Source organism: Puma concolor, chromosome A2, assembly GCF_028749965.1.
Source record: "Puma concolor isolate L17-30 chromosome A2, mPumCon1.1.hap2, whole genome shotgun sequence".
Classification (NCBI taxonomy): Eukaryota; Metazoa; Chordata; class Mammalia; order Carnivora; family Felidae; genus Puma; species Puma concolor.
The window spans coordinates 24553697-24577162 of record NC_141668.1 but is presented as its reverse complement, the minus strand read 5'-3'; the positions used below and the strand labels follow the sequence as shown (position 1 = coordinate 24577162).

The window sequence follows — 23466 nt, the reverse complement described above, 5'->3', positions numbered from 1 at the left end:
CACACTTTCCCCTTTCAGCCTGTAATCTCTCTGGAAAGACCCACAAGGAATCTGTCCCTAGAGTTGGATGCTCAGCAGGCCACACCCAGCCAGAAGGTACCAATTTCTCCAACCTGGGGACAGCTGGAGATAGCCCGAGATGGCTTCGGAGACACTGATCAAGGTATCGTCTTTCCAATATTCTTCCGAGCCCCTTGACTAATCAGGGGCCTGACGGGATCCCAGGGTTGTAGCAAGCAGCTCTCTGACACTTGCTGAGAGGGCGCTTTGGGTGATAATGAGGTGTCAGTAGTAACCACAAATCCCTGGTGGGGGATATTGATAAGGAGGGAAGCTGTGCATGTGTTGGGGGCAGGGGGCACTTGGGAAATCTCTGTACCTTCCTCTTGCTTTTGCTGTGAACCTAAAACTGCCGTAAAGAAACAAAGTCTTAACAGAAAAAAGAGAGAGAGAGAGAGAGGCAAGTCTCCGTCTCAAAGCCTTGGCAGGCAAAAGTTTCTGACTCAAATTTAATGTTCTATTTTTAACTGTATTAATAATTATGGTAATCTTCATTCCTGGAAAATCTAACTCATTTACAGTATGATATAAAGACTCCTTTCTAAATAGGTTTAAAAACAAAAGGATGGGGCGCCCGGGTGGCTCAATCAGTTGAGTGTCCCACTTCGGCTCAGGCAGTGATCTCGCTGTTCACGAGTTCGAGCCCTGCGTCAGGCTCCGTGCTGACAGCTCGGAGCCTGGAGCCTGCTTGGGATTCTGCGTCTCCCTCTCTCTGTGTGCCCCTCCCTGGCACACACTCTGTCTCTCTCTCTCAAAAAAAACCTAAATAAACATTAAAAAAATTTTTTTAAAGAAAATAAAAGGTTAATTTGAAGAAAAATAGCTAACTAAATAAACTTACAGGTGCGAGAGGGTATGTAGCAAATGTTGCTAAGATAGTACAAGAGTGGCCGAAGCCTGGGGAACTGAGTGGGACTTGTTCAACCCTCTCTTTTTTTTCAGGAGCTAAAATTAGAGTTACACTTAAAAATGGTTAAAGTAGGGGGGCCTGGGTGGCTCAGTCGGCTGGTGGCATCCAACTTCAGCTCAGGTCATGATCTCACAGTCCGTGGGTTCGAGCCCAACGTCGACTCTGTGCTGACAGCCCAAAGCCTGGAGCCTGCTTCAGATTCTGTGTCTCCCTCGCTCTCTGCCCCTCCCCCGTTCGTGCTCTGTCTCTCAAGGGTGAATAAACGTTAAAAAAAATTTTTTTTAATGGTTAAAGCAGTAAATTTTATGTTATATGTGTTTTACAAAAATACACAGTTTAAAATGTATTTTTTCAATTAAGAAAAATTAGGCCCAGAGAGGTTATGTAACTTGCCCAGGGTCACAGAGCCAAATAGCATCAGCAGCAGGAGAAACCCCAGGTTTTAGTCCAGTGTTTTCTGTTACGGTGACAGATGTTGGGGACTCACTCTAGGGCAGTAAAGATGACGCTGACCCGGCCTTCCCAGCCCCTCATCCCCACGGTCCCCTGCCCCTCACCATCACAGGCAGGGCAGCAGTCACCCCTGGCGGGGAAGGGGCACTGAGTAGGTGCGCAGGCCCTGGGCTCGCAGCTGACGCTGCCCTCCCAGCAGAGGCAGACGTGGCACGAGGCAGTGGGCGAAGGGAAACGCTCCCCGCTGGCAAAGTCCTTCCCCTGGTACAGGCAGCCTAGGCGGGCAGGCGAGCAAGGCGGGAGCCGTGGCGGTCGTGGTGGCCGTCTGCCAGGACCACGGCCCCCCTGGCCCTGCCAACCGGGCGGTGTCCCCCCACATTCTTAGTGAGAACCCCGACGTGGGAGTGGTGGGCCCCGAGGAAGGGGGAGGGTACTGGGGTCGCGCAGTGTTAGGGGCTGGAGGAAGGGGGACATGTCATAAGAGGGGACGAAGTAGGGTGAGGCTGGGGGCAGAGCTGGAGGGAGCAGGTGGGGGTGGGGTGCTGCCTAGGCCGGGAGGGGGCGCCAGTTACCGTCGCAGGACGGGCAGCAGGGCCCTTGGCGCGGGTGGGAGCAGGGCGCAGGCGGGCAGGGCAGCCGCTGGCAGGACACAGAGCCATCGAGGCAGAGGCAGCGGCGGCAGGGGTCGTCGGGCTGGGAGAAATGCTCTAGGTGGCGGGCCGGGACCCCGCCCCCTGGCCGCGGGCAGCCGGAGGAGGTGGCTGCAGAGAGCGCGCGCGCGAGTCAGGGCTCCAAGGAGAGGCTGCGGAGGCTCGCCCCTCCCTCCCATGCGGATCTGCCCGAGGGGTGCGCATCCTACCGGGGCACTGCGGGCAGCACTCTCCGGGCAGCAGGACCGGCTCTGGACAGGGCAGCGGCGGGCAGCGGCGGGAGAGGCACTGCACGCTTCCGCTCTGCAACAGAGGGCCCACGCCAGGCCGGTTAGTGGTGGGAGGCTGAGGAGACCCCCACCCCTCTGACTGCCACCTTGGGGGCCCCCTCCTGGTCTCCCAAGTCCCACCCCTACTCCCCTAGCCTCCTCCTCTCACCCAGGTGGCAGACTCACCAGACAGCGACACTGACGGCAGGGATCAGACGGGTGGGGGAAGTCTGCTCCGTTAGGGTACTCTTTCCCGCCAAAGGCACAGCCTGGGGGAGGGGGCAGCTATAGGCCTGGGAGGGGCCCATTCCTCCCCGGGTAGGCTGCCCTTCCGACCCTAAAAGCCCGCAGATGGGGCCAAGCCATCCCAGGAGACCGCCCCCCCCCCCCACCTTCCCCATGGCATCCACCTCACCATTACAGTCGTTCTGGCAGCAGGTGCCAGGCAGTGGATGGGCACAAGGGGCCCTGGGGCAGGGCCGAGGCTGGCAATGGGCATGGCCTTCCTGACACCGGCACTCCTGGCAGGGGTCTCGGGGGTGGGAGAAGCTCTCGCCATCCACAAATACTTGTTCCTCCAGGATGCAGTCTGAGCATTGGGGCAGGGAGAGGGGCAGGAGTGGGGGCGAGGACTGACAGTTCTAGGCATGGGCTGACAGCCCATCTATCCTTGGAGTCCAGGGCCACTGAGGAAATGCTAGCAGGAAGCACCACGGAGAGAGCGGAAGAAGGGTCTGTGTATGCAGGCATGGGTATCTCTCCGAGCACACGCTCGCATGTGGAGGCATATTTGAGCCCATTTACCTGATGCATGTGTGTATGACTCTGAGGGTGAACAGCCAAGGAGCTCGTGCATGAACGTGCCTGTGTTTGTGATACACGCTCTGGTACAGACTCTCCAGGAGGGCGGGGCAGGGACCAGGTTACACTGCACCCTAGCACCCAGCCTCCCGCGCATCAGACCCAAACGTTTGTGGCATGGAGCTGCTTTATATAGACACAGGGATATATCTGACCGGTAAGGGTACTGGAGGAGGAAATACAGAACAGGAGGGAAGGGACATATAGGAACATGAAGGGATAAACATCTCTCTACTCTCCCTCCTACCCATACCCTGTGAGTTCCAGAAAGTCCAAGCTGTGTCTGAAAACAACTCAGAAGGCTGTTGCTTGCTAGGGTATCTGTTGAGCCCGTGGGGCCATGGGAGAGCTGGCTCCGGGGCCCCCAAGCCAGACAGGTGTCATAAGCACATACCTGGGCACCTGGGGCAGCACTGGTCGGGTCCACTCCGGGGCCTGGCACAAGTTGTGGGAGGGCAGTCAACCAAGGAGCACCTCACAGTCCCAGCCTGGGAGCAGGGGAGAGGGCAATGAGGGTGGGCTCCAGGAGGGGCTCAGCAGGGCAGTAGCAAGCCTGGGGTGGTACCTCGCAGCGGCAGGCGTGGCAAGGGCTATCCGCGTCCGTGAAGTTCCGCCCATTGGCATACACTTGGCCGTGGTAGGTGCAGCTCTCACAGCTGGGGCAGCAGGCACCTGGGGGAGGCAGACTGATCAGAGCCCAGCTGATCCGGGTGGGCTGGACAAAGCAGGGGGGAAAGGCCGGATCAGGGTGGGGCACTCACCGGGGAGCTGGGTAGGGTGCTGGCAGGGGGGTGGGGAGCAGAGCACAGCCCCACACATGGGCACGCCATCATGACAGGAGCAGGCCGTGCAGGGCTGACCATCAGGCTCCCACTGGACCCCCTCAGCAAACTCCTCTCCATCCAGCACGCAGGCTGCCGCAAGGGGGGCTGTCACCATGGCAACCGAGACACCTGCTGCCACCCCTGACCTTCCCAGACCACAGGGCCCTGGCTCTGCCAGGCCTACGGTGGCCTCTGACCCCACGCTGGGAGTGGCTGGTGGACCGGACAGTGCCCCCCTTATTGTGAAGGAACCCCTCCGTCTTCAGCGCCTGCGAGCAGCACTCCTGTGAAGCTGTTCCTCTTTCTCTCCCTCCCCACACATACCTGGGCAGAGCTGGGGGCCAGAGTCAGGCAGGGTGCAGGGGGCAACCGGGCACGCCTGCTCCTCACAGGACACCTCGCCAGCCTAGGAGGGATGCTGGGTGAGAGGTCCTCAAGGGGTGAGACAGATCTGGGGTGTGAGAGGGCGCGACTGGCTACCTGGCAGGAGCAGCGGATGCAGCGCCCCCTCTCTTGGAGTCGGAAGGTCTCCTCACTCTGGTACTGGTGTCCCTGGTACTCACAGCCTGGTCAGGAGGACAGGGGGACCGGGGGCAGGGCTGGAGGCCGATGGGGAAGCCTCACGTCACCTCAAAGCATCCACCCCCCCCAACCCTGATGAGCCAGCCTCCCCTACCTCCAGGATCAAGGGCCCCGCCATGGTGCCCAGTGTGCCATGAGAAGGTGAGAACGTGACCCTCACCCGTGGTGACGGGAGCCTAGGCCGATCAAGGACTTGTCCTGCACTTTAGTTCAAGGGAGCTTCCTGTAGGTCTAAACGCCCGACCCCTCCCCCCTCCCGAGCCTCTCTTGGGCCAGTGCTTGCCCCTCTCCCGGTGACTCGAGTCCCCAGCTCACCATCACAGACTGGGCAGCACTGGCCAGGGATCCTGCCTGGGTGTCTGCAGGGCACGGGCGGGCAGGGCAGAGGCTCACACTGGACACTCCCATTCTGCCAACAGGGCCTGATCAGCATTCACGAGGCAGGCCCAGAAGCCAGGCCCTCCCTGCCAGGCCAGCCACACTCACGGCACAGTGGCAGTGCGAGCAGGGGTCCCCAGAGCCCACGGGCTCTCCGCTGTGGTACTCCCGCCCATTTAGGAAACAGCCTGTTGGGGAATAGGGTGCCTTAAAGTCCTGGCCTTCATGGGAGGCTGAGCTGGGCCACAGGTGAGCTTTCTGGACCCCCACTCCAGACTCCACCCACTGACTCACCATCGCACAGCGGGCAGCAGGTGCCTGGACGAGGCCGGGCAGGGTACGGGCACAGGCTGGAGCATTCTCGCTGGCGGCACTGAATGTGGCCCTCCTGGGAGGGGGCACAGCGGGCAGGGGAAGGGGCCATTAGAGCTCCGTCAAGTGGCAGAAATGGCAGTCGAGTTCCCATGATGCGCTTACTAGATGTTGTTATGAGTTGAGCTGTGCCCCCCTCCAAATTCATATGTTGAAGTCCTAACCCCTCGCACCCCAGAACATGACGTATTTGGAAATAGGGTCACTGCATATATAATTAGTTAAGCTGAGGTCATACTGGAGTGGGGTGGCCCCTCCAAAAACTGCGTCCTTAAAAAAGGGGAAATTTGAACACAGACACACACAGGGAGAGCAACATGTGAAGATCAAGGCAGAAGCCAAGGGATACCAAGGATTTCCAGCAAACCACCAAAAGCCAGGAGAGAGGCCTGGAACAGATTCCCTCTTACAGCCCTCGGAAGGACACCTTGACCTTGGACTTCTGACCTCCTGAACCACGAGATGATACATTTCTGTTGTTTAAGCCAAACCCCTTTGCGGTACTTTGTTATGGTGCCCAGCACGTTACTGAAGCTCTCTGTGACTCAGTTTACCCATCGGCAAAGACAGTAATAGTCCTGTCCTCACAGCCTTGTTATGGGAATGAAATGAGATATGGCGTCCGGTGTGACAGCCACCTCTGGAAGCTGGCGAGTAAACAGTAGCTGCTGCTACTCGCCACGGCTGTTCCCAGACAGACCCCCGCCCTTTGAGTTCCCACCTATATCAGGGCTCACTATGTCCAGTCCCGTAAGTGGGCAGCCAGTGACTCTTCTCACAGGTGTCGGGAGGGTGGTCCATGTGAACAGGGAAGGGAGGCATGTGGTTGCAAAGGGGATGGATGCCCCATGGCCTTCGCAGTGGAGTCTTCAGACCTTGGTAGGCTGTCAGGAAACTGTATGGCTCTGGCTTGAAACACAACCCTTCTCAGGATGCTCCCTGCCTGGACATGATGTTTCCATGTCCCCACCTTCTTCCCCCAGGCTTCGCCCTGACTGTTCCCTACACCTGGTGTCTTAGTCCACTTGGGTTGCTGTAATGAAATCCCATAGGCTGGGGGGCTTATAGACAACAGAAATTTACTTCTCCCAGTTCTGGAAGTTGGGAAGTCCAAGATCAAGGTGCCAGGAGATTCAGTGTCTGAAAAGGACCGGCTTCCAGGTTCCTAGACACCTGCTTTTTCACTGTTTTCACGTGGCTGAAGAGAGGAGCTAGCTCTTTGGGGTCCCTTCTACAAAGACACTAATCCCATTCATGAGGGCTCCACCCTCATGACCTAAGCACCTCCCAAAGGCCCTACCTCTAAATACGATCACCTTGGGGTTAGGATTTCAACATATGAACTTGGGGGAGACACAAACATTCAGTTCATAGCACCTGGAATGTCTTCCCCCATTTCTTCCTGCTTAAATGCTACTCACCCTTTAAGACTAGGTAAACACCATCCCTTCCATGAAGATTTTCTAGATATGTGTTGCCCAGTAGAAACATAACACAAGTCGTAAGTCATTTTAAATTCTCTAGTAGGGGTGCCTGGGTGGCTCAGTGGGTTAAGCGTCCAACTCTTGATTTTGGGTCAGGTCACGATCTCATGGTTGTGAGATTGAGCCCTGTGTCAGGCTCTGTGCTGGGTACGGAGCCTGCTTGGGATTTTCTCTCTCCCTCTCTCTGCTTCTCCCCTGCTTGCACACACGTGCTCTCTCTCACTCAAAAAAATAAAATAAATTAAATTACTCTAGCAGTCAAATTTCAAAAAGGAACAGAGGAAACTAAATATTAATATATATTCCATTCAACTCACTATATCCAAAAGTTATTTTTTTAAAAAACTTCAAAAAATGTTTATTTATTTAAAAAAATTTTAATGTTTATTCTTTTTTTTTAATTTTTTTTTAAATTTTTTTTTAACGTTTATTTATTTTTGAGACAGACAGAGACACAGCATGAATGGGGGAGGGTCAGAGAGAGGGAGACACAGAATCCGAAACAGGCCAGGCTCCGAGCTGTCAGCACAGAGCCTGACGTGGGGCTCGAACTCACGGACCGCGAGATCGTGACCTGAGCCGAAGTCGGCTGCTCAACCGACTGAGCCACCCAGGCGCCCCTTAATGTTTATTCTTGAGGCGCCCCTTAATGTTTATTCTTGAGAGAGAGAGGGGGAGAGACAGAGACAGAGCATGATTTGGGGAGGGGCAGGGAGAGAGGGAAACACAGAATCCGAAGCAGGCTCCAGCCTCTAAGCTGTCAGCACACAGCCCGATGCGGGGCTCGAGCTCACGGACCACGAGATCATGACCAGACCCAAAGTCAGATGCTTAACCGACTGAGCCACCCAGGTGCCCTTATTTATTTTTGAAAGAGAGAGTACCAGCAGGGGAGGGACAGAGAGAAAGGGAGACAGAGAATCCAAAGTAGGCTCCACATTGTCAATGCAGAGCCCAACTCAGGGCTCGAACTCACGAACCTCCAACCATGGAATCATGACCTGAGCTGACGTCGGTTACTTAACCGACGAAGCCACTCAGGCGCCCCCCAAAAGTGATTTCAACATAAAGTAGCAATGAGATGTTTTATATTCCTTTCTTTTGTCCTAAGTCTTTAAAATCCCACATTTTGCACTTCAGCCCATCTCCAACTGGACAGCTACTTTCAAGGGCTCAGTGGCCACATGCGGTGGTGGCCACAGACGGGACAGCGCAGTTCTAGATGTCTCCACGTAATCTGCATTTCTCTCTCCCCCGAGCTGCTGCTGCCTGTCATATCCTGACCTGCCTCACTTCCGGAGCTTGCAAGCTCTTTGAGTTCATTCGCGAACCCACGCTGCACATCTACGATGCTCAGAACTGGGCATACAGGTGGGCACAGCCCCATCCTCACCCTCATAGCGCCCAGGATCAGGTCTTCTCCACCTCTGTCCCCTCCCAGTGCGTAGGGGATGTGCTCAGTGAAATGGAGGGATGAATATGGTTGGCCTGGGGATGGGGAGGGGTGAGGGGTGTGGGAGCAGCGGAGGGACTCACCAGGCACCGGCAGATCCGGCAGGGGTCCCCAGGGGCAGTCCACTCTTGGCCATGATCCCAGCGAGAGCCACCTTCCGTGCAGCCTGGGGTTGAGGTAAAGATGGACACAGAGGAAGCCCGGTAGGAGCCGACCTGGATAGCAGCTTCAGCCGGCCCCGACCCTCTTTCACATGCCCTGAGCCCAGACCAGACCAGGCCATGCCTCTGCCTAGACTCCTGAGGGCTTCCAGTGCAAGGCCTCCCGGGTCCCCAGTGTGGCCACACCCACCTCCCCCCAGCTCTTGGCCCCTCCTCACCTCTCGCTGTAAGCGTTGGCCGTTCGAGTACATTTGCACCTTCCCGCCTACCACACACCCACCTCACATGACTGTCAGTCCCGAGCCTTTGTGCAAGCTCTCCTCTCTTCCTGGAATGCCCTCTGCCTTATTCCACCCTTCCCCTAGCTAACTGCTCTTTATCCTGAAGGTTCACTCAGGACGCGCCGCCTCCAGGACGCTTTCCTTCCTGTGTCCAGGCTGGATTAGGTCTCCTTCCTCTGCGTGTCCACAGTGCCCGGCACCTGCTTCTAATACTGCCTTTGCGACAGTACTGGTGTGTGACTCAGTGTCACCCTCTAGTGGTCTTCTTGGAGGGGGGGGCCCCCTTGTGTCTTCCGTGCACATAGCAAATGAAAATGCTCAGCATTTATCAAGGTATAGAATGGCATTATCCACACCTCACAAATGGGGAATCGAGACCCAGAGTAACTCCCTCAGAGGTACCCGGCCACGAAATGGCAAGGGCGGGATTTGAGGCCAGGCACCTCAGCTCCAGAGCAGCATTGGCCGGGCATCGCTTCCCCACTGACCAAACCCCCCAGGTCAGGGCCAGCAGAATGGGCTCTGGAGTTGAAGAAATGCTGTGACATCCCCACCTGGAGCTCTACCAGGGACGGGTCAGGGCTCTCACCTTGGCAGGTCGGGCAGCAGTGGCCAGGCCTCAGGACTGGCTCAGGGCAGGGGCTGGGTGGACACTTGATGGGTGCACAGCGAACCAGGCTCCTCTGTAATACACCAGTTGCCGTAAAGCCACCCGGTCTGGCTCCCAGACAGGGCAGGGTGGACAAGCGTCAGACATCCTTGGAGGGGTGGGGCACAGGACCGCGATGGAGGGTGAGCCTCACCGGCAGGAGGTCTTGGGAGGTATATGAAAGACCAGCAGGTGTGACCCAAGGGGGAGCAGGGAGAGTATATGGAGGAGCAAGGCCTGAACGAGGCGGGTGGGGACTCACCAGGCAGGAGCATTGGAGACAAGGGTCGGCGCTGGACAGGAAGCTGGCCCCCTCTTCATAAGGCCGCCCCTCATACTCACAGCCTGGGGAGGGTTGTCAGGATGACAGGCCGGTCAGCAGAGAGCAGGGCGAGTGGACATCACCCAAGGGAAGGCATGACCCCAAGTAGGTACCGGACCCTCCGGGGCTGAGGGGATGGAGGGGCAGGGTGGGGCGAGAGGTCACCTGGCCGGCAGACAGGGCAGCACTCCCCAGGTGGGGTGTAGCTCTCCAGGCAGTTGAGCTCTGCACATGAGGGCCCCTGGCACCGCACGGTCCCTGCCTGCAGGGCAGACACTGAGCCCTCCCTCCCTCTCCACTGCCCGAGCTGAGTTACTCCGCAGGCCTGGTGGGCCTAGCAGGCTGCAGGCCTCGAGGCCTGGGTGGCAGCAGCAGCTCTGTCTGGCCCCCAGATTGGGCTCGGCATGCCGAGCATAAGGGATGTGCGTGGCGGCCGGGACTAGGCTCTGATTCCCTTACCTGGCAGGTGCAGATGACACAGGGCTCTGGTTCCCATGTTTCCCCATCCCTGTGGCCTCCAGGGCAGCCTGAAAAACCAGGGCCAGGCCCCCGAGTAAGAGACCCAGGGTACCGGAACCAAAGCACCCACAAGGGAACCACATCAAAGGGCACCGTTCAGGGGGCGCCTGGGTGGCTCAGTCGGTGAAGCCTCCGACTTCAGCTCAGGTCACCATCTCGCGGTCCGTGAGTTCCAGCCCCGCGTCGGGCTCTGGGCTGATGGCTCAGAGCCTGGAGCCTGCTTCCGATTCTGTGTCTCCCTCTCTCTCTGCCCCTCCCCCGTTCATGCTCTGTCTCTCTCTGTCTCAGAAATAAATTAAAAAAAAAAAAAAAAAAAAGGGCGCCATTCAGGAGACAGATTTTTGTATTTACTACAACTTTCCAGCAGATGGCAGTAAAGTGTCTGACTCAAGCATAATCAGATTTCCACTATTTTACAATAGATGCAAGTATTGAGGAAAGGGTGCTTTTTAAAAAATTTCACGGAAGATATCATATGAGCTAGCAGTGGCCTTGAGGCACCACGTGTCCTGAAATCTGTGTGTGTGTGTGTGTGTGTGTGAGAGAGAGAGAGAGAGAGAGAGAGAGAGAGAGAGAGAGAGAGAATGTGTGTGTCCCTTTTCTTTGGGATCCATCAACTCCCAAGAGTCCACTCCTCATCTCTGGCCAAGACTCCCAGTGTACATTTCCAGACCTCGCTGGTCTCCTGAGCCTCTGACCCACCCTGTGCCCCATCAGCTGATATTCTGCCACATAAAGTACAGGATGCCGGGTCGAATTTGAATTCCACGTAGACGATCCATATTTTTTTTAGTATAAGTATGTCCCAAATATTGCATGAGACAGACTTACACCAAAAAAGTATGTGTTGTTTATGTGAAACTCAAAGCTAACAAGGCATCCTGTATTTTTTGGGGTAAATCAGGCAACCCCATCTCCCTGACTCGGAGCTAGTAACATCCCCCTGCAGAGCCACTGCCTCCTGCCTCCACTTCCTCCCAGTTCCCTTCATGTCACTGGCACCACTGCCTTCCTAGTTCCCCACTATTGCATGGGGTATAACCCACCAGCTCCTGCCCATTGTTTTAGAAACACCCCACCCTCTGCAGCCACTGCTATCCCTGGCACCATGCCTAGACAACCACTGTACTAGCCCGCTAACTGGTTCTGTCTGCATCTAGTCCATACCAGATGGTTAGTCCTAAAACACTCCTTTGAACAAGCCACACTCTGGCTCTGCAGCCTTCAATGGCTCCCCATTGCCCACAGAAGAAAGTCCAAAATGCAAGGCTTACAGCAGTCTGTTACCACGGAGCCTCTGGCAGCTAACCACATACTGCCCTTCTTTACGTTCTCTTACTCTATTCATTGGATCTTAAATCTTGTGTTATGTTGGCTGTTTATTTTCTCAACTAGATTAGAAGCTCCCTGGGGGCAGGAAAAAGATCATACAGAGCTTTTGGATCAGTCCCAGGCCGGAGTGAGTATTTGCTGGCTGTGCTTCCGTTCTGAATTCCCTAACTACTGCCAGAGCGGGTGGGCAGGCACTCTCTGGGCATGTGGCAGGGGGCAGACGATGGCTCTGGGGGCCCCAGAGTGAGTGCAGGAGGCGAGGCTGGCAGGAGGCTGACCTGGCTCACAGTGAGGACAGCATGTTCCTGGCTCCGGGCAGGGTCCTCTTGGGCATGGCTTCTGGGTACACTTTATGGTTCCTTCCTGTGGGGAAGCAGACTAGTGGCTGCCCAGCCATCAGAACCCCGAGGACCTGGCCTCCAGAACTGAAACCTCACCCCAGGCTGTGACACACCAGAGGAGCAAGAAGTTGAGGCAGCTCAGGGTACATGGGCTACCTTCGGTCTGAGGGCAGGAAAGAGACACCCTACCCCCACTCCCATCATCTCCTACTGCTCTTGGCCCCCAGAAAGCATCTCTTCCAGGTGCCAGCAAGTTCCCAGAGTGGAGAGATCCTAGGAAGGGAACTGAAAACTTCCTCAACGGAGGAGCGAGGAAGGAAAGGCTGGAAGAATGTGGATGTGGAGCCGAGTGAGGGGGAATAGGCAGGTAGATGACAGGGACAGGTGGATGGGCAGGGACAGTGAGGGTCCACAGGAGAGGGGGCATGTAGGAAGACAGGCAACTCCATCCTCTCTGCCCTCCATGCCACTGTTTGCCAGGCCCAAATCAGAGAGGTTTGGGGGCTCCCGCCATGTGCGTGTGGTGGGGGGGGGTTAAGCCCCAGAAAATATAGCCACTTGGAATCAGCCGGAGCCACTGGCGGCCAAAACTTTGGGGGAGGGGCAGGCAGACCCCATTACATGACATTGAGCACACCGGGCCGCAGCGGCTGGTAGCTTAAGTGAAGCAGGTGAGGGGGCCAAGTATGGGATATCCAGGTGGGTCGCGGGAACTCACCAAGCAGTGACAGGTGGTGCAAGCGTCCGGGGAGAAGGTCTCCCCGCTGCCATAGGTCTGACCATTGTGGCTGCAGCCTGGGGAGAAGATAGTGCTGTCACTCAGGCACTCGCGGCCATCTCTAGGTGCCGAGGTGGTCCTGGCAGGCAGACAGGGTGGCACTCACCGTGGCAGTGGGGCAGGTCGGGCTTGGGGTCACAGTGCACGGTCCCATCCTGGCAGACACAGGCGGTGCAGGTGTCAGGCTCCCAACGAGCACCCTCGGGCCAGGCCCGCCCCAGCCCCCAGCACTGGGGAGACGCTGGGCGGCATTCACAGGACTCCAGCTGCCTCACCCTCGCCTGCAGCTCTTTGTTCTGGGGAAAGAGGGAGAGGGGAAAGTGGGGGGCACTGGCTCAGCTCCCCGCTACCCAACACATCCCGCAGATTTGTAGGGTGTGAAGACCGAGCAGGACGAGAAGGAAATCTGACAGTTCCAGGGGAGAGATGGGTGCCCTCCACACAGCGTCCAGTTTAGACACAGTTCTCAGGACCTAGAGTCTGGACGGACTCCCAGAGGGACATGGCGCGCCCAGACCTCTCCTTTGGAAAGAAGGGGACCCGATCCCCTCTCTCTAACAGTTTAAGTCCTTTACCCATCCAAAATCTTTCCTGATGATGCCTTATGTATCGTAGGTCCTCCATAATATTTGTCAAACACATGAAAGAATACGAAAGTCTAGATGGAAAAAACAAATACTCCGGAGGCTCTTCGTTTATATGAAAGAATCGATGTGAAGAGCTGTTCATATAAGAATTTCTCCATGTGCGTTTAAAATAAAACTCGGGGTGCCTGGATGGCTCAGTCGGTTAAGTGTTAGACTCTTGATTTTGGCTTAGGTCAGGATCCCAGGGTCGTGGGATCAAGCCTCGAGTCAGACTCCACACCGAGCATGGAGCCTGCTTAAGATTCTCTCTCACTCCCTCTGCCCCTGTCCCCCACTCATGCTCTTCCTCTAAAATTAAAAAAAAAATAAAAATAAAAATAAATAAATAAATAAATAATAAAAGCAAAAAGCTGGCATTAAAAAACTAATAAAATAAAACTCTGTTTTAGAGTTCCCGGGCCCCCTCCCCCAAGTCCAATCCTTCCTTCCTCTCACTACACAAGACCTGCCCTACCCCCCCCACCCCCCCCACCCCCCCACAAGCCCTCCGGCCTCCAGCACTACCTGCTCTCTGAGTTCCATCATCTGGGCCTCCAGCCTTTCCAGTCGCTCCTCCAGGGGGCGCCACTGCTCCTGTGGGGCCCCAGCATGGGATGAGGAGCGGGCTGGTGCCTGCTGCTGGTAGTCCTGGATGTCAGCAAGCCCAGGGGCCTCCGGGAGGATGACCCCACCTGAAGAGCACAAGAATCCAAGGTGGGCCTGTGGGTGAAAGGTTTCCTAGCAAGGTTTCCTGGGTCCTGTCTTACAAACCATGCAGGGAAGGAGGGGTCGCCCCGTGGCCCACCCCTGTCCATCTGCCCACCTACCTTCCAGAGAAGGAGATATGGTCTCTGAGGGTGCTGGCATGGAAGCGTAGAAGGAGAGGGGAGAAGGTGAACAAAAGTGACCCAGACCAGCTTTCCCAAGTAGCAAGAACCTCGGTCAGGTATCAGCCCCAGGGCCCTTGACCTGCTGGGGATACGACGGGGAGTGTCTAGACTGGGGCCTCCCTGTAGCCTCCCTGATGCTGCAGGGGTCCCCAGCCACGGGGAGCGTGTCAGGGTCATCCATCCTGACATGGGTCAGGGTCTTGGCCAGGGTTAGCCCCGGGAGCTGACAAGTCAGGCTGGGAGGGCCCAGAAGCCATTGCAGGCTGCAGGGCAGGAGAGGGAGACGGACATGCGAAAGGCGGGGCTGCTTTATGGGGCCCGGGGTCTGGTGTGAGCAGCCCTGGCCCCCCAACTGCCTGTCCTCACCCGTCAGCAAGGGCGCTGCTTCCAGAGAATGTGCACAGGGAGGGGCAACTGCTCCCTCTGCTCCACCCCCACCCCGCGCCCAGCCTCGCCACTATTTCCAGGCCTGTGGTAGAGGGGCCTGGGGACCCCCACACTGGGTACCCAACAGAGGTTCTTGCTACTCGGGAAAGCTGGTCTGGGTCACTTTGGTCCACCCAGGGCTGCCTTCTCCTCCTTCCACGCTTTCAGGCCAGCACCCTCACAGACCATTTCTCCTTCCCTGGCAGGTGAGTGGGCAGGTAGACAGGGGTGGGGCACAGGGTGACCCTCCTCCCCTGCATGGTTTGGAAGACAGGACCCCACACTGGGCAGAGGGGGCTGCATTTCTTGAAGGGTTTGGGGAAGGAGTTGGCAGGGCCCCCACTAGCTCCCAAGGCACCAGGCTGAATAAAGACAGCCTGTCCCTGGTTTTTTGATGACACTGCATCAGAGAAGGGGGTTTCTCTGAGTTCAGGCCTGAGGTTGGACAGCCATTTCCACCTCACTTTAATCCCTCCCCTTCAGTCAGGAAAGTAAAAACCGTGGGGCGGGGATAGGCTGACTCCACTGACATCCCACAGACCAGATCGCTCTTCCGGGTGGGGGGTGGGCAGTGGAGGGGCTGGAGGAGGAAGAGGAGGACGGAGAGAGGAGGGTCTTTCCCTCAGAGGCAGCTCATTAATGAGGCCGAGCCTGGGTTTCTCGAAGACACTAGTCCTGTGAGGTAAGGGACTGTGTCACCCACTCCCTTGTCCCCACACCCCCAAGCGGGGGTTGGAGAGTCTAATCTGAAACCCAAGTTGTCTTCTTTCTTCCAAACCTGCTTTGGCCTGCGTTCCTTGGCTTGGGAAATGCTATCCCCGCCTACTAAGAGATCTGGGGCTCAGATTCCCCGTTTTGTACCCCCCAACCCACCAGCCTCTGGTCTCGCCCAGGTGTCCCCAACCCACTCCTCCCTCTTCTCCTCTCCCCTCTTTCCACTCAGGAGGCTGAAGCCAAAGCCCACCTCCTGCCTCCACCTGCTCCTCCTCTCTGGCACCCACCTCTCTAAGTCACACATCTGGAGGTTCCCAGCAGCAAGTCCAAAGGTGACCTTGTGCAAATGCCCCCGTGCCCTGCTCTTCCCCACCTCTGGGGTCTAACGCCCCAACAAACGCCAGCACCCAAACCTCTTGTGCACATTCCCATCCCCCTCCCTTGCCGGGTATCCTGTCACCTGGAACTGTGCTCCCTTGGTATGGCTCCAGTATCTAGCATTCTTCTTGGCGCCCTGAAGGGCAGTTGCAGATGATCAGTACCGTCAACCGCCCCCCTTCCCGTCCCGGCTTGACACCCCCACCCCATGACCCCTCCTCCAGACCTATTTAAGCAGTCACACTAAGGGAGGCAGGGAGAGGCTGGGGGGGTCTCCGGCAGGGAAGACAGGACCAGTCCCTTGCCTGGAGAGACCAGCAGAAAGAGCTCCTGATTGTTTCACGGAGCCTGATTGCTCCCCATGGAATTGTCCTCGGCTCCCCTCTCCCCAGCCGGCTGCCAAGTGCTTGCACTGACCCCTCTTTTCCTGCCTGCCCTCCTAGGAGAAGGCCAGACACAGCCTCAAAGTCGGCTCCCATAGCGGGCCTCCTTTTTTTCCCCTTTCTCAAGACAAATAATTAACTTCAGACTCCCAGATTCCAGGGCAGCCTCTCCCCCACCGCTGCCTGCAGGAATTCCTCTCCAGCCATTGCAGGGAGCCCCCTCTCTCTCCTCTGGGCCCGGGGCCTCAACCTCAGGGCCGCGCCCCCTTGCTGGCTCCTCCACCGACGGGGAGGACCGAGGCCGCCCGAGAGGCGCCCGCACCCCGAGGCTGGGGGTCGGGAGAGGCAGCCTGGCGCCAGCTCCTTCCCTCAGGCTGGGCTGAGTAAGAAATGGGGTCCTTCCCGGTCGCCCCCAGGCCCTCAGCGCCCCGACTTACCTCCGTCCGTCGCGGAGGCCACGGCCACGCTCGTGAGCTGGAGGACGAGGGGCAGCAGAGCGGCCGGGGCCCCCGCCATGCTCGCTCCGCCTCGCTGTCTGTGGTCGCGGCTCAGCAGGCGCTGGGGGAGGCGGGGTGGGGACACACCAGGCCGCCTCCCACCCAGTCTTTGTTCAGGGAGGGCTTCTGGAGTCTGTCATCCCGCCCGGGGTGGCGCCTGCCTCCCTGATGGGCACCTCGCGCCCTGGACCCCAGCTCCATCCTGACCCCAGCCCTGTCTCAGAGGTAAGGCGGCGGGAGAGCAGCCCCAGCCCTGCGGGAAGCTGGGACCGTCTCCTGCACGTGATCCCTGGAGAAGACGGGACAATAAACACGGATTTGTCACTCTGGGGCCCTGGGACAGCTGGTTTTCCTGCCCCCTTAGGGTTATTCCATTTGCCCTTGGGTTCCCAGTTCAGCTTTTTTCTTGCTTGCAGGAGAAGAGGATTGGGCTGGGTTCAAAACCCTATTTAGCCAAATCCGTGTGCCCTTAGACCCCTAACTGTACCTCACTTTCCCTGTTTGTAAACTGAGGATTATACTATCTACTTTATAGACTGGCAGTGAGAATATAAAACTAATTTAGGGTAGTGGTTGGCACACGCTAAGTGCTCAGTAAATAACAAATAACAGCCATAGGTGCTGCTCCAGACCTCTGGAATCAAGGGCTCCTGCTTTCGTCCTCCTTTGTCCACCTGTACATTTCCTTCCTGGGCTCTACTCCCCACCCCTAGCCACCTCCAGTAAGCCCAGGCTTGGCCCCAAATGCCAAGCCCTCCCTTTGCTGGCTGGTCCCTGACCATTTTCCAGTTCCTAAAGTCAGGCCTAGGGGCGGGGGTGAGCCTGGACTGGGGGCAGGGCTGGGCCCTGGGCTCAGCAGGCAGAGGGGGCCAAAGGGAGGAAGTGAAGAAAGCTGGCCACAAACTCCTCAGTGCAGCTGGGAAGCAGGGGGAGGTGGGGATGGGCCCCTAGCTCACAGGCAAAGGGACACTGAGGGTGGAGCCACGAATCCTGCCAAAGCAGTCTCCGTCCCTGCTGTAAAGGCCAGCAAGTCAGAAGCCACCCTTCCCCCAGCCCAGGCCAGGACTAAAGGTCCCGCCAGCCCACTCCCCATGCGCCTTAAGAGAGGACAGCATCTCTCCCCAGGAATGTGGACCCCTAAAGAGGCCTAAGACATTGGCAGAAGGGGGAGGGGCGGCCGTGAGCCAATGCTGAGACCTGGCCTCAGGGGGCCTGGAGCTAGGCTCACAGGAGCAGAGGAAAGCTAGGGCCAGCAGGCCAGAAAAGAAACAAGGAAGTAGCAGCTCTGGTCCCATCAAGGTTAAAGAAAGCGGTGCCTGTTATAAGGCAGGTCCCCTGGGAGACTGGGTGGAGCAGAGGCTAAGCGCAGACTGTGTGAGGGCTGCTAGACCAAATGCTGGGTCTGATGGGACTTTCTACCGGTGACTCCAGACAAGTCATTTAACTTTCAGTGGTGAATTTCTCTTAGCTGTGACCTGTAGCTCTAACAACACCCGCACCCCCCCCCAACTGAGTGTTTTGTGAAGGTTATGTAAATTAATGGCTGGAAAGAGGGCTCGGTACATTCTTTATCTGCAACAGAAGGTAAAGAAGCTTCCGGAAAACCCAATCCATGACATAAAAGCCCAGGGCCCCGAGGAAAGGGCATCCGGAGAGTCATTTGGGTTCCACCACGAGTGATTACTGTGAGCCTCTTTTGTGCCGGGCATCAAGCCAGATACAGGGATGTGGCAGTAAACATTCCTTGGTGGAATGTGGCAGTAAACATTCCTTGGTGGAATGCCCCATGCAGGTCAAGAGAAGGGGAAATGGGGTTCCTGGCAGAGGAAGAGTGTGAGCACAGGACCATAGGTGTCGGGCTTGGAATACAGGACTCATGTTTTCTGCTAGACGCAGCTGTCCCGACCCAAAACCCAGCCCTTCCCTTAGAAGAGGACATTCTGGCCAGAGAAAGAAGGAAAGACTCGGGCTTGAGCCTTTACTTGGCAAGATGGCCCTACAGACAGAGTGGTGTGTGGGAGCCGGGGGGACGTGCGGGCACAGGAGCACATGTTGCTACGTAGGGCAGCTGAAGTTCTGAGGTCAACTCCTGCTCCACACTCGCTGTCTGTGCTGGTGGTTCTCCATTTCTCCCTCCTCCCATTCATTCTCCTCCCTCTCTGCCCCTACAGACACATCCCCCTGGCCGCCTCTGGGGTCAGCCAATGAGAGGCACAGGCGAGGCCTGGAAGGCAGGAGAGGAGAGTGGCTCGGGGTATTTCTTCCCTCCTTCTGCTCACCTGGCTCCCGTGATGACGCTATTCCTTCCCCTTGTCCTCTCAGCCCAGGAGTGGTGATGGCTTCCCACCCTTGCTAGTCCCTGGTCTTCAACATCCCTTGTTGATTCTCTTACCGCCGAGTCTGCAGGTCGATGTGTGTGTGCGCCTGACGTATGCACGGTGCCCGGCCCACAGAAGACCCCAACATAAGTTGCCTCCCGCTCCTTACCTGCTTCAGGTTGCACTGCCAATAGCAGCAGGTTGGTTTTCTCTCTGGATTTGCTGGCTGGGAGCAAAAGGCAGTTGTGAGGAGGGAGAGACAGAAAGGATTAGTAAATGATTAATTTCTTGTACTTCACTTGATATCTTTCAAACCATACTGGTTGTGACAAACGAAATGAGATACTACTAAGGTATAAAAACAGGGGCGCCTGGGTGGCGCAGTCGGTTAAGCGTCCGACTTCAGCCAGGTCACGATCTCGCGGTCCGTGAGTTCGAGCCCCGCGTCGGGCTCTGGGCTGATGGCTCAGAGCCTGGAGCCTGTTTCCGATTCTGTGTCTCCCTCTCTCTCTGCCCCTCCCCCGTTCATGCTCTGTCTCTGTCTGTCCCATAAATAAATAAAAACGTTGAAAAAAAAATTTAAAAAAAACAAAGCGTATCGTTTACATCTGCCCCAGGCCCTTCCCTTGCCCATGTACTGCCACCCCCAGGTGACCAAGGGTGACACGGGTATGCTCTTCCACACCCTTCACCTGGCTCACACGACCATATGCAAGCATGTGTAGACCATGCGATTTCGTTTAGAGCTGGCATTTTGCAACAGGCTGTGCAGGATCCCAGCCCCCATCCCCCCACCCCCACAACCCTTGTCAACTTGCCCCTGAGTCCGCAATCTCAGCAGCTCCTCTCTCAGCCTCCCGATTCCCCCAGGACCCTCCCTCCCCACTCACAACATCGTGTCCACCCCAGGCAAAGGCTACCCCTGGCTGACCAGCTGAGCTGCTACAGCAGGTGGGGGCTGTGTTGTTTATCAGAGATCTGGGATTTGAATTTCACAACTGTATCCCACAGCCTGGCTACCCCTCCCCCAAATTCAGAGTAGGTAGCCCACCGGTGCCCCTCCAGGAAGGTCATCCTTTGCCTGTCCTTAAAATGCCCGCCAAGGTCCACCTCACGATGTTCCAGGCTCTGTGCCAAGCTGCGGCACAACTGCTCAGTACGAAATACCAGTCCCCACACTTGACCAACACTGCACAGATTAATATTCACAGCTGGAACCAAATACTTCCTTGTTGGATTGAACCTGCTGGGATTTTAGGAGTGTGTGTACATTTGTTGTTTTGATTTTGGCATAGAGAGACTGATGCAATCAGATTGCATATCTGAATCCTGCAGCAGAGCAAGGACCTGGGGGGGAGCGGGGGCGGGGAGGTTTCCAGGAGCCCATATAGGGACCTCCAAGCCTTGAGGTTCTCCAGCCTGGAGGGGAGCTTGCCCGTCATTCTTGTGCTTATTCCAACCTAGGGTGTCTTCAATCTCTTTTGTGACTTTCATTTCTCAAGCTAAGAAGTTGGGGGAAGAGGAGACAAGATACATACATGTAGCTTCCTGCTGGCAGTTCCCTCTTCTTCCCACCCATTTCTCTTCTTGCTATCCCTAATGGCTCCAACAGGCAAGGGAACGGGGGCTTGGAGAGTTTAAGCAGCCTAGGCAAGCTCACTCAGCTGGAGAGCGGGGGACTGGCGCTCCACCAGAGCTCTGACGCCTAACCGCTATGGAGATGTTGTTGATCTTCACCCACCACCCATGACTCCTGCACACGGGGAACTTCCGCTTCTCCTCGGTTCTCCCACAGCACTGGGAATGCATGCAGTTACAAGATTTATGCGTGCAAAATTTACAAGATTTATGCTCCCTTGCACAATGGGCTGGGAGCGCCCCTCCAGCAGGTCCACTTTGCCAGCTCCGCCCCTTTCTGCTTTAATCCCAGGGTACGGCCATGGGGGTTGCTTGGCAGGTACCGGTGGATGGGCACACACAGGGGTCTCTCTTCCCACTGCCTCAACCCCATTATAAAATCCAAAGATTGGGTTGGGGTTACTGAGTCTCAGAAGTTCCTTTGGCCCCTATTCCTGCGATCCTGGGTCAGGGCCCCAGACTTCAGATCCCAAACAGAGGCAAAGCCTATCATTGACAGCCTGCATCAGAAGTGACCCAACTCAATTTGTGGCTCTGAGGAGCCAGATGGAGGCTGGTCAGTAAGGGGCATTGCCTACACTTGTCCAAGGCCCTCTGCTTTGGATTAGCTCAGCACCCCTCTCTGGACTCCCTTGGCAGTCAGGGTCCACACTTGCCTTCCCACATAGGCTGGCCACTGGAGTTTGGACCAAGATTGGTCAAGCAGCTGGTCTCACCCAGCACCATAGCCCCACCCCACAGTTTTAGAGAAAAACAAGAGCTAGAATAGGGACTGAGGGAAAGGAATAGCAGCTCTTCCTTCCAGGTAATATGAAGAGAGGGATCAGATGACAAGGAGGAGAGGCCAGCAGATCAAAACCACAGCTGGACTACCATGAGGCACCAGATGTCCTAGTACCCACAAATAACCTCAGGTTCCCTTTCTATGGTTTTTGTTTTGGTAACAGCTTTATTGAAATATAATTCACATACCATAAATCCACCTGTTGAAAGAGCACAATTCAGAGCCCACAAGATGGCGGCAGTGTGACCTTCTGGGGCTGCTGGGCATGAGCTCTGTGGAGGCTCCAGGTGTTTTGGGGTGCGATCCTGGCCCACCAGGGAGAAGGTTACACACATCCGTCATGTTTATGATAATAAAGACTAGGAAAATTCGATTTGTAGGTCACCAGAAAGAGGCGAATGAAAACTTTGCCATTGATTTGATAGCTCAGCAGCCCATGAGTGAAGTTGAAAGTCATGTGATCGCATGTGACAGCAGCAGCGGGGGCGGGGAAGGGGGCACCCAAAAGTGTATATAAAGCTGAACAAAGAAACTAAAACCTGGGACGTGTGGCTGTGGTGGACTGCAGCTGCGACAGCACCGTCACTAAAGCCAGCCCTGCACCTCGTCCAGTCTGCGCATGCGGGCTTACCAGGGCACTGCTGGTGCCCAATAAAGGATGCTGTTATGGGGGGGGAGGGGCGGGGAGAAGTATACACTTCAGTAATTGGGTATAGTCACATGGCTGTGAATATACTAAACTATCACCACAATCAACTGTTAGAACATTTCGTCACCCCCAAGGAATCCCTGTACCCTTTGCAGTCACCCCCTATTTCCTACCGCAACCCATTCCCCAGCCCCAGGCAACCAACCACTCATTTTCACTTCTGTACGGATTCATGTGCCTATTCTGGACATTTCATCTGAGTAAATTTTACAACATGTGGTCCTTTGTGTCCCACTTCTTTCCCTTAGCGTATTTTCAAGGATCTTCCGTGTTGTGGCATGTATCAGTACCTTGTTCCTTTCTACTGCCGAATAACATTCCAGTTTTTATTTTTTTATTCCTTATTTTATTTATTCACTCATCAGTTGATAAGCATTTGGATTGTTTCCACTTTGGGGCTATTATGAATATTCATGTGCAAGTTTTTTTGTGGATTTATGCATCAACGTCTCTTGGGTGTCTGCCAGGTGGGATCGCTGCATCGTGTGGTAACTCTATCTTTAACCTTTTCAGGAAGTGCCAAATTGTTTTCCTAAGTGGCTGTACCACTTTACATTCCCACCAGCAGTATATGAGGGTTCCGATTTCTCCACATTCTCTACAACACTCATTATTGTCTGACTTTTTTTTTTTTTAATATCCATCCTCGTGGGTGTAAAGTGGTATCCCAGTGTGGTTTTGATTTGCATTTCCCTAATGACTCATGATGTTGACATCTTTACATGTGCTGATTAGTCATTTATATAACTTCTCTGGAGGAATGTCTATTCAAATCCTTTCCCCAAGTTTAACTGAGTTGTCTTTTTGTTTATTCAGTGTAAGAGTTCTTTGTATATTACAAAGAACAAAGATTTGTAAATTACAAATCACTTATCAGGTATATGGCTAACCCCTGTTTTCTTCCATTCTGTGGGGTGACTCTTTACTTTTCTTACTGTGTCCTTTGCAGCACAAAAGCTTTTAATTTTGATGAAGTTGAAGTTCAATTTATCTGTTTTTTTTTTTTTCCTTTTGTTGCTTGTACTTCAAGTGTCATATGTAGAGAACCATCACCTAATCCAAAGTTAGGAAGATTTATTCCTATATTTTCTTATGGTATTAGCTCTTACATATAGGTCTTTGATCCATTTTGAGTTAATTTTTGTATGTGCTGTGAACTATAGCTCTTTTGTTAGGTGCATATCTGTTTCTAATTGTCACCACTTAGATAATTAAACTTCTATCACGATAAAATGTCCCTCTTTATCTTTAGTAACTTCCTTTGTTTTAAAATCTATTGGGTCTGGGGGTGCCTGGGTAGCTCAGCAGGTTAAGCATCCAACTCTTGAGTTCGGCTCAGGTCATGATCTCACAGTTCATGAGTTCATGCCCTGCATCCAGCTCTGTGCTGGAAGCATGGACCCTGCATGGGATTCTTTCTCTCT

The 23466-nt window shown here is 55.4% G+C and overlaps 1 protein-coding gene across 2 annotated transcripts in view; it reads right to left on the bottom strand.

Annotated features, from left to right (window-relative positions):
• KCP (kielin cysteine rich BMP regulator) overlaps window positions 1-21706 on the bottom strand; it is a 39304-nt gene extending 17598 nt beyond the window's left edge. Inside the window, exons 1-25 of one of the 2 annotated variants that reach the window (XM_086690666.1) lie at window positions 21522-21706; window positions 18986-19137; window positions 16534-16882; window positions 13831-13997; window positions 12786-12975; window positions 12620-12696; window positions 11839-11923; window positions 10169-10236; window positions 9875-9971; window positions 9650-9732; window positions 9328-9421; window positions 8380-8462; window positions 5282-5375; window positions 5096-5175; window positions 4925-5018; window positions 4508-4593; window positions 4352-4433; window positions 3965-4117; window positions 3769-3875; window positions 3598-3691; window positions 2758-2931; window positions 2529-2611; window positions 2283-2376; window positions 1996-2184; window positions 1528-1698 (exon numbers count right to left, since the gene is read on the bottom strand). In XM_086690666.1, the coding sequence (XP_086546792.1) occupies window positions 1528-1698; window positions 1996-2184; window positions 2283-2376; window positions 2529-2611; window positions 2758-2931; window positions 3598-3691; window positions 3769-3875; window positions 3965-4117; window positions 4352-4433; window positions 4508-4593; window positions 4925-5018; window positions 5096-5175; window positions 5282-5375; window positions 8380-8462; window positions 9328-9421; window positions 9650-9732; window positions 9875-9971; window positions 10169-10236; window positions 11839-11923; window positions 12620-12696; window positions 12786-12975; window positions 13831-13997; window positions 16534-16612 (2524 nt within the window). In that variant the 5' untranslated portion in view covers window positions 16613-16882; window positions 18986-19137; window positions 21522-21706. The remainder of the gene's footprint in view (window positions 1-1527; window positions 1699-1995; window positions 2185-2282; window positions 2377-2528; window positions 2612-2757; window positions 2932-3597; window positions 3692-3768; window positions 3876-3964; window positions 4118-4351; window positions 4434-4507; window positions 4594-4924; window positions 5019-5095; window positions 5176-5281; window positions 5376-8379; window positions 8463-9327; window positions 9422-9649; window positions 9733-9874; window positions 9972-10168; window positions 10237-11838; window positions 11924-12619; window positions 12697-12785; window positions 12976-13830; window positions 13998-16533; window positions 16883-18985; window positions 19138-21521) is intronic. The other variant, XM_086690672.1, reaches the window with a different exon arrangement.
• Between the last annotated feature and the right edge of the window lie 1760 nt (window positions 21707-23466).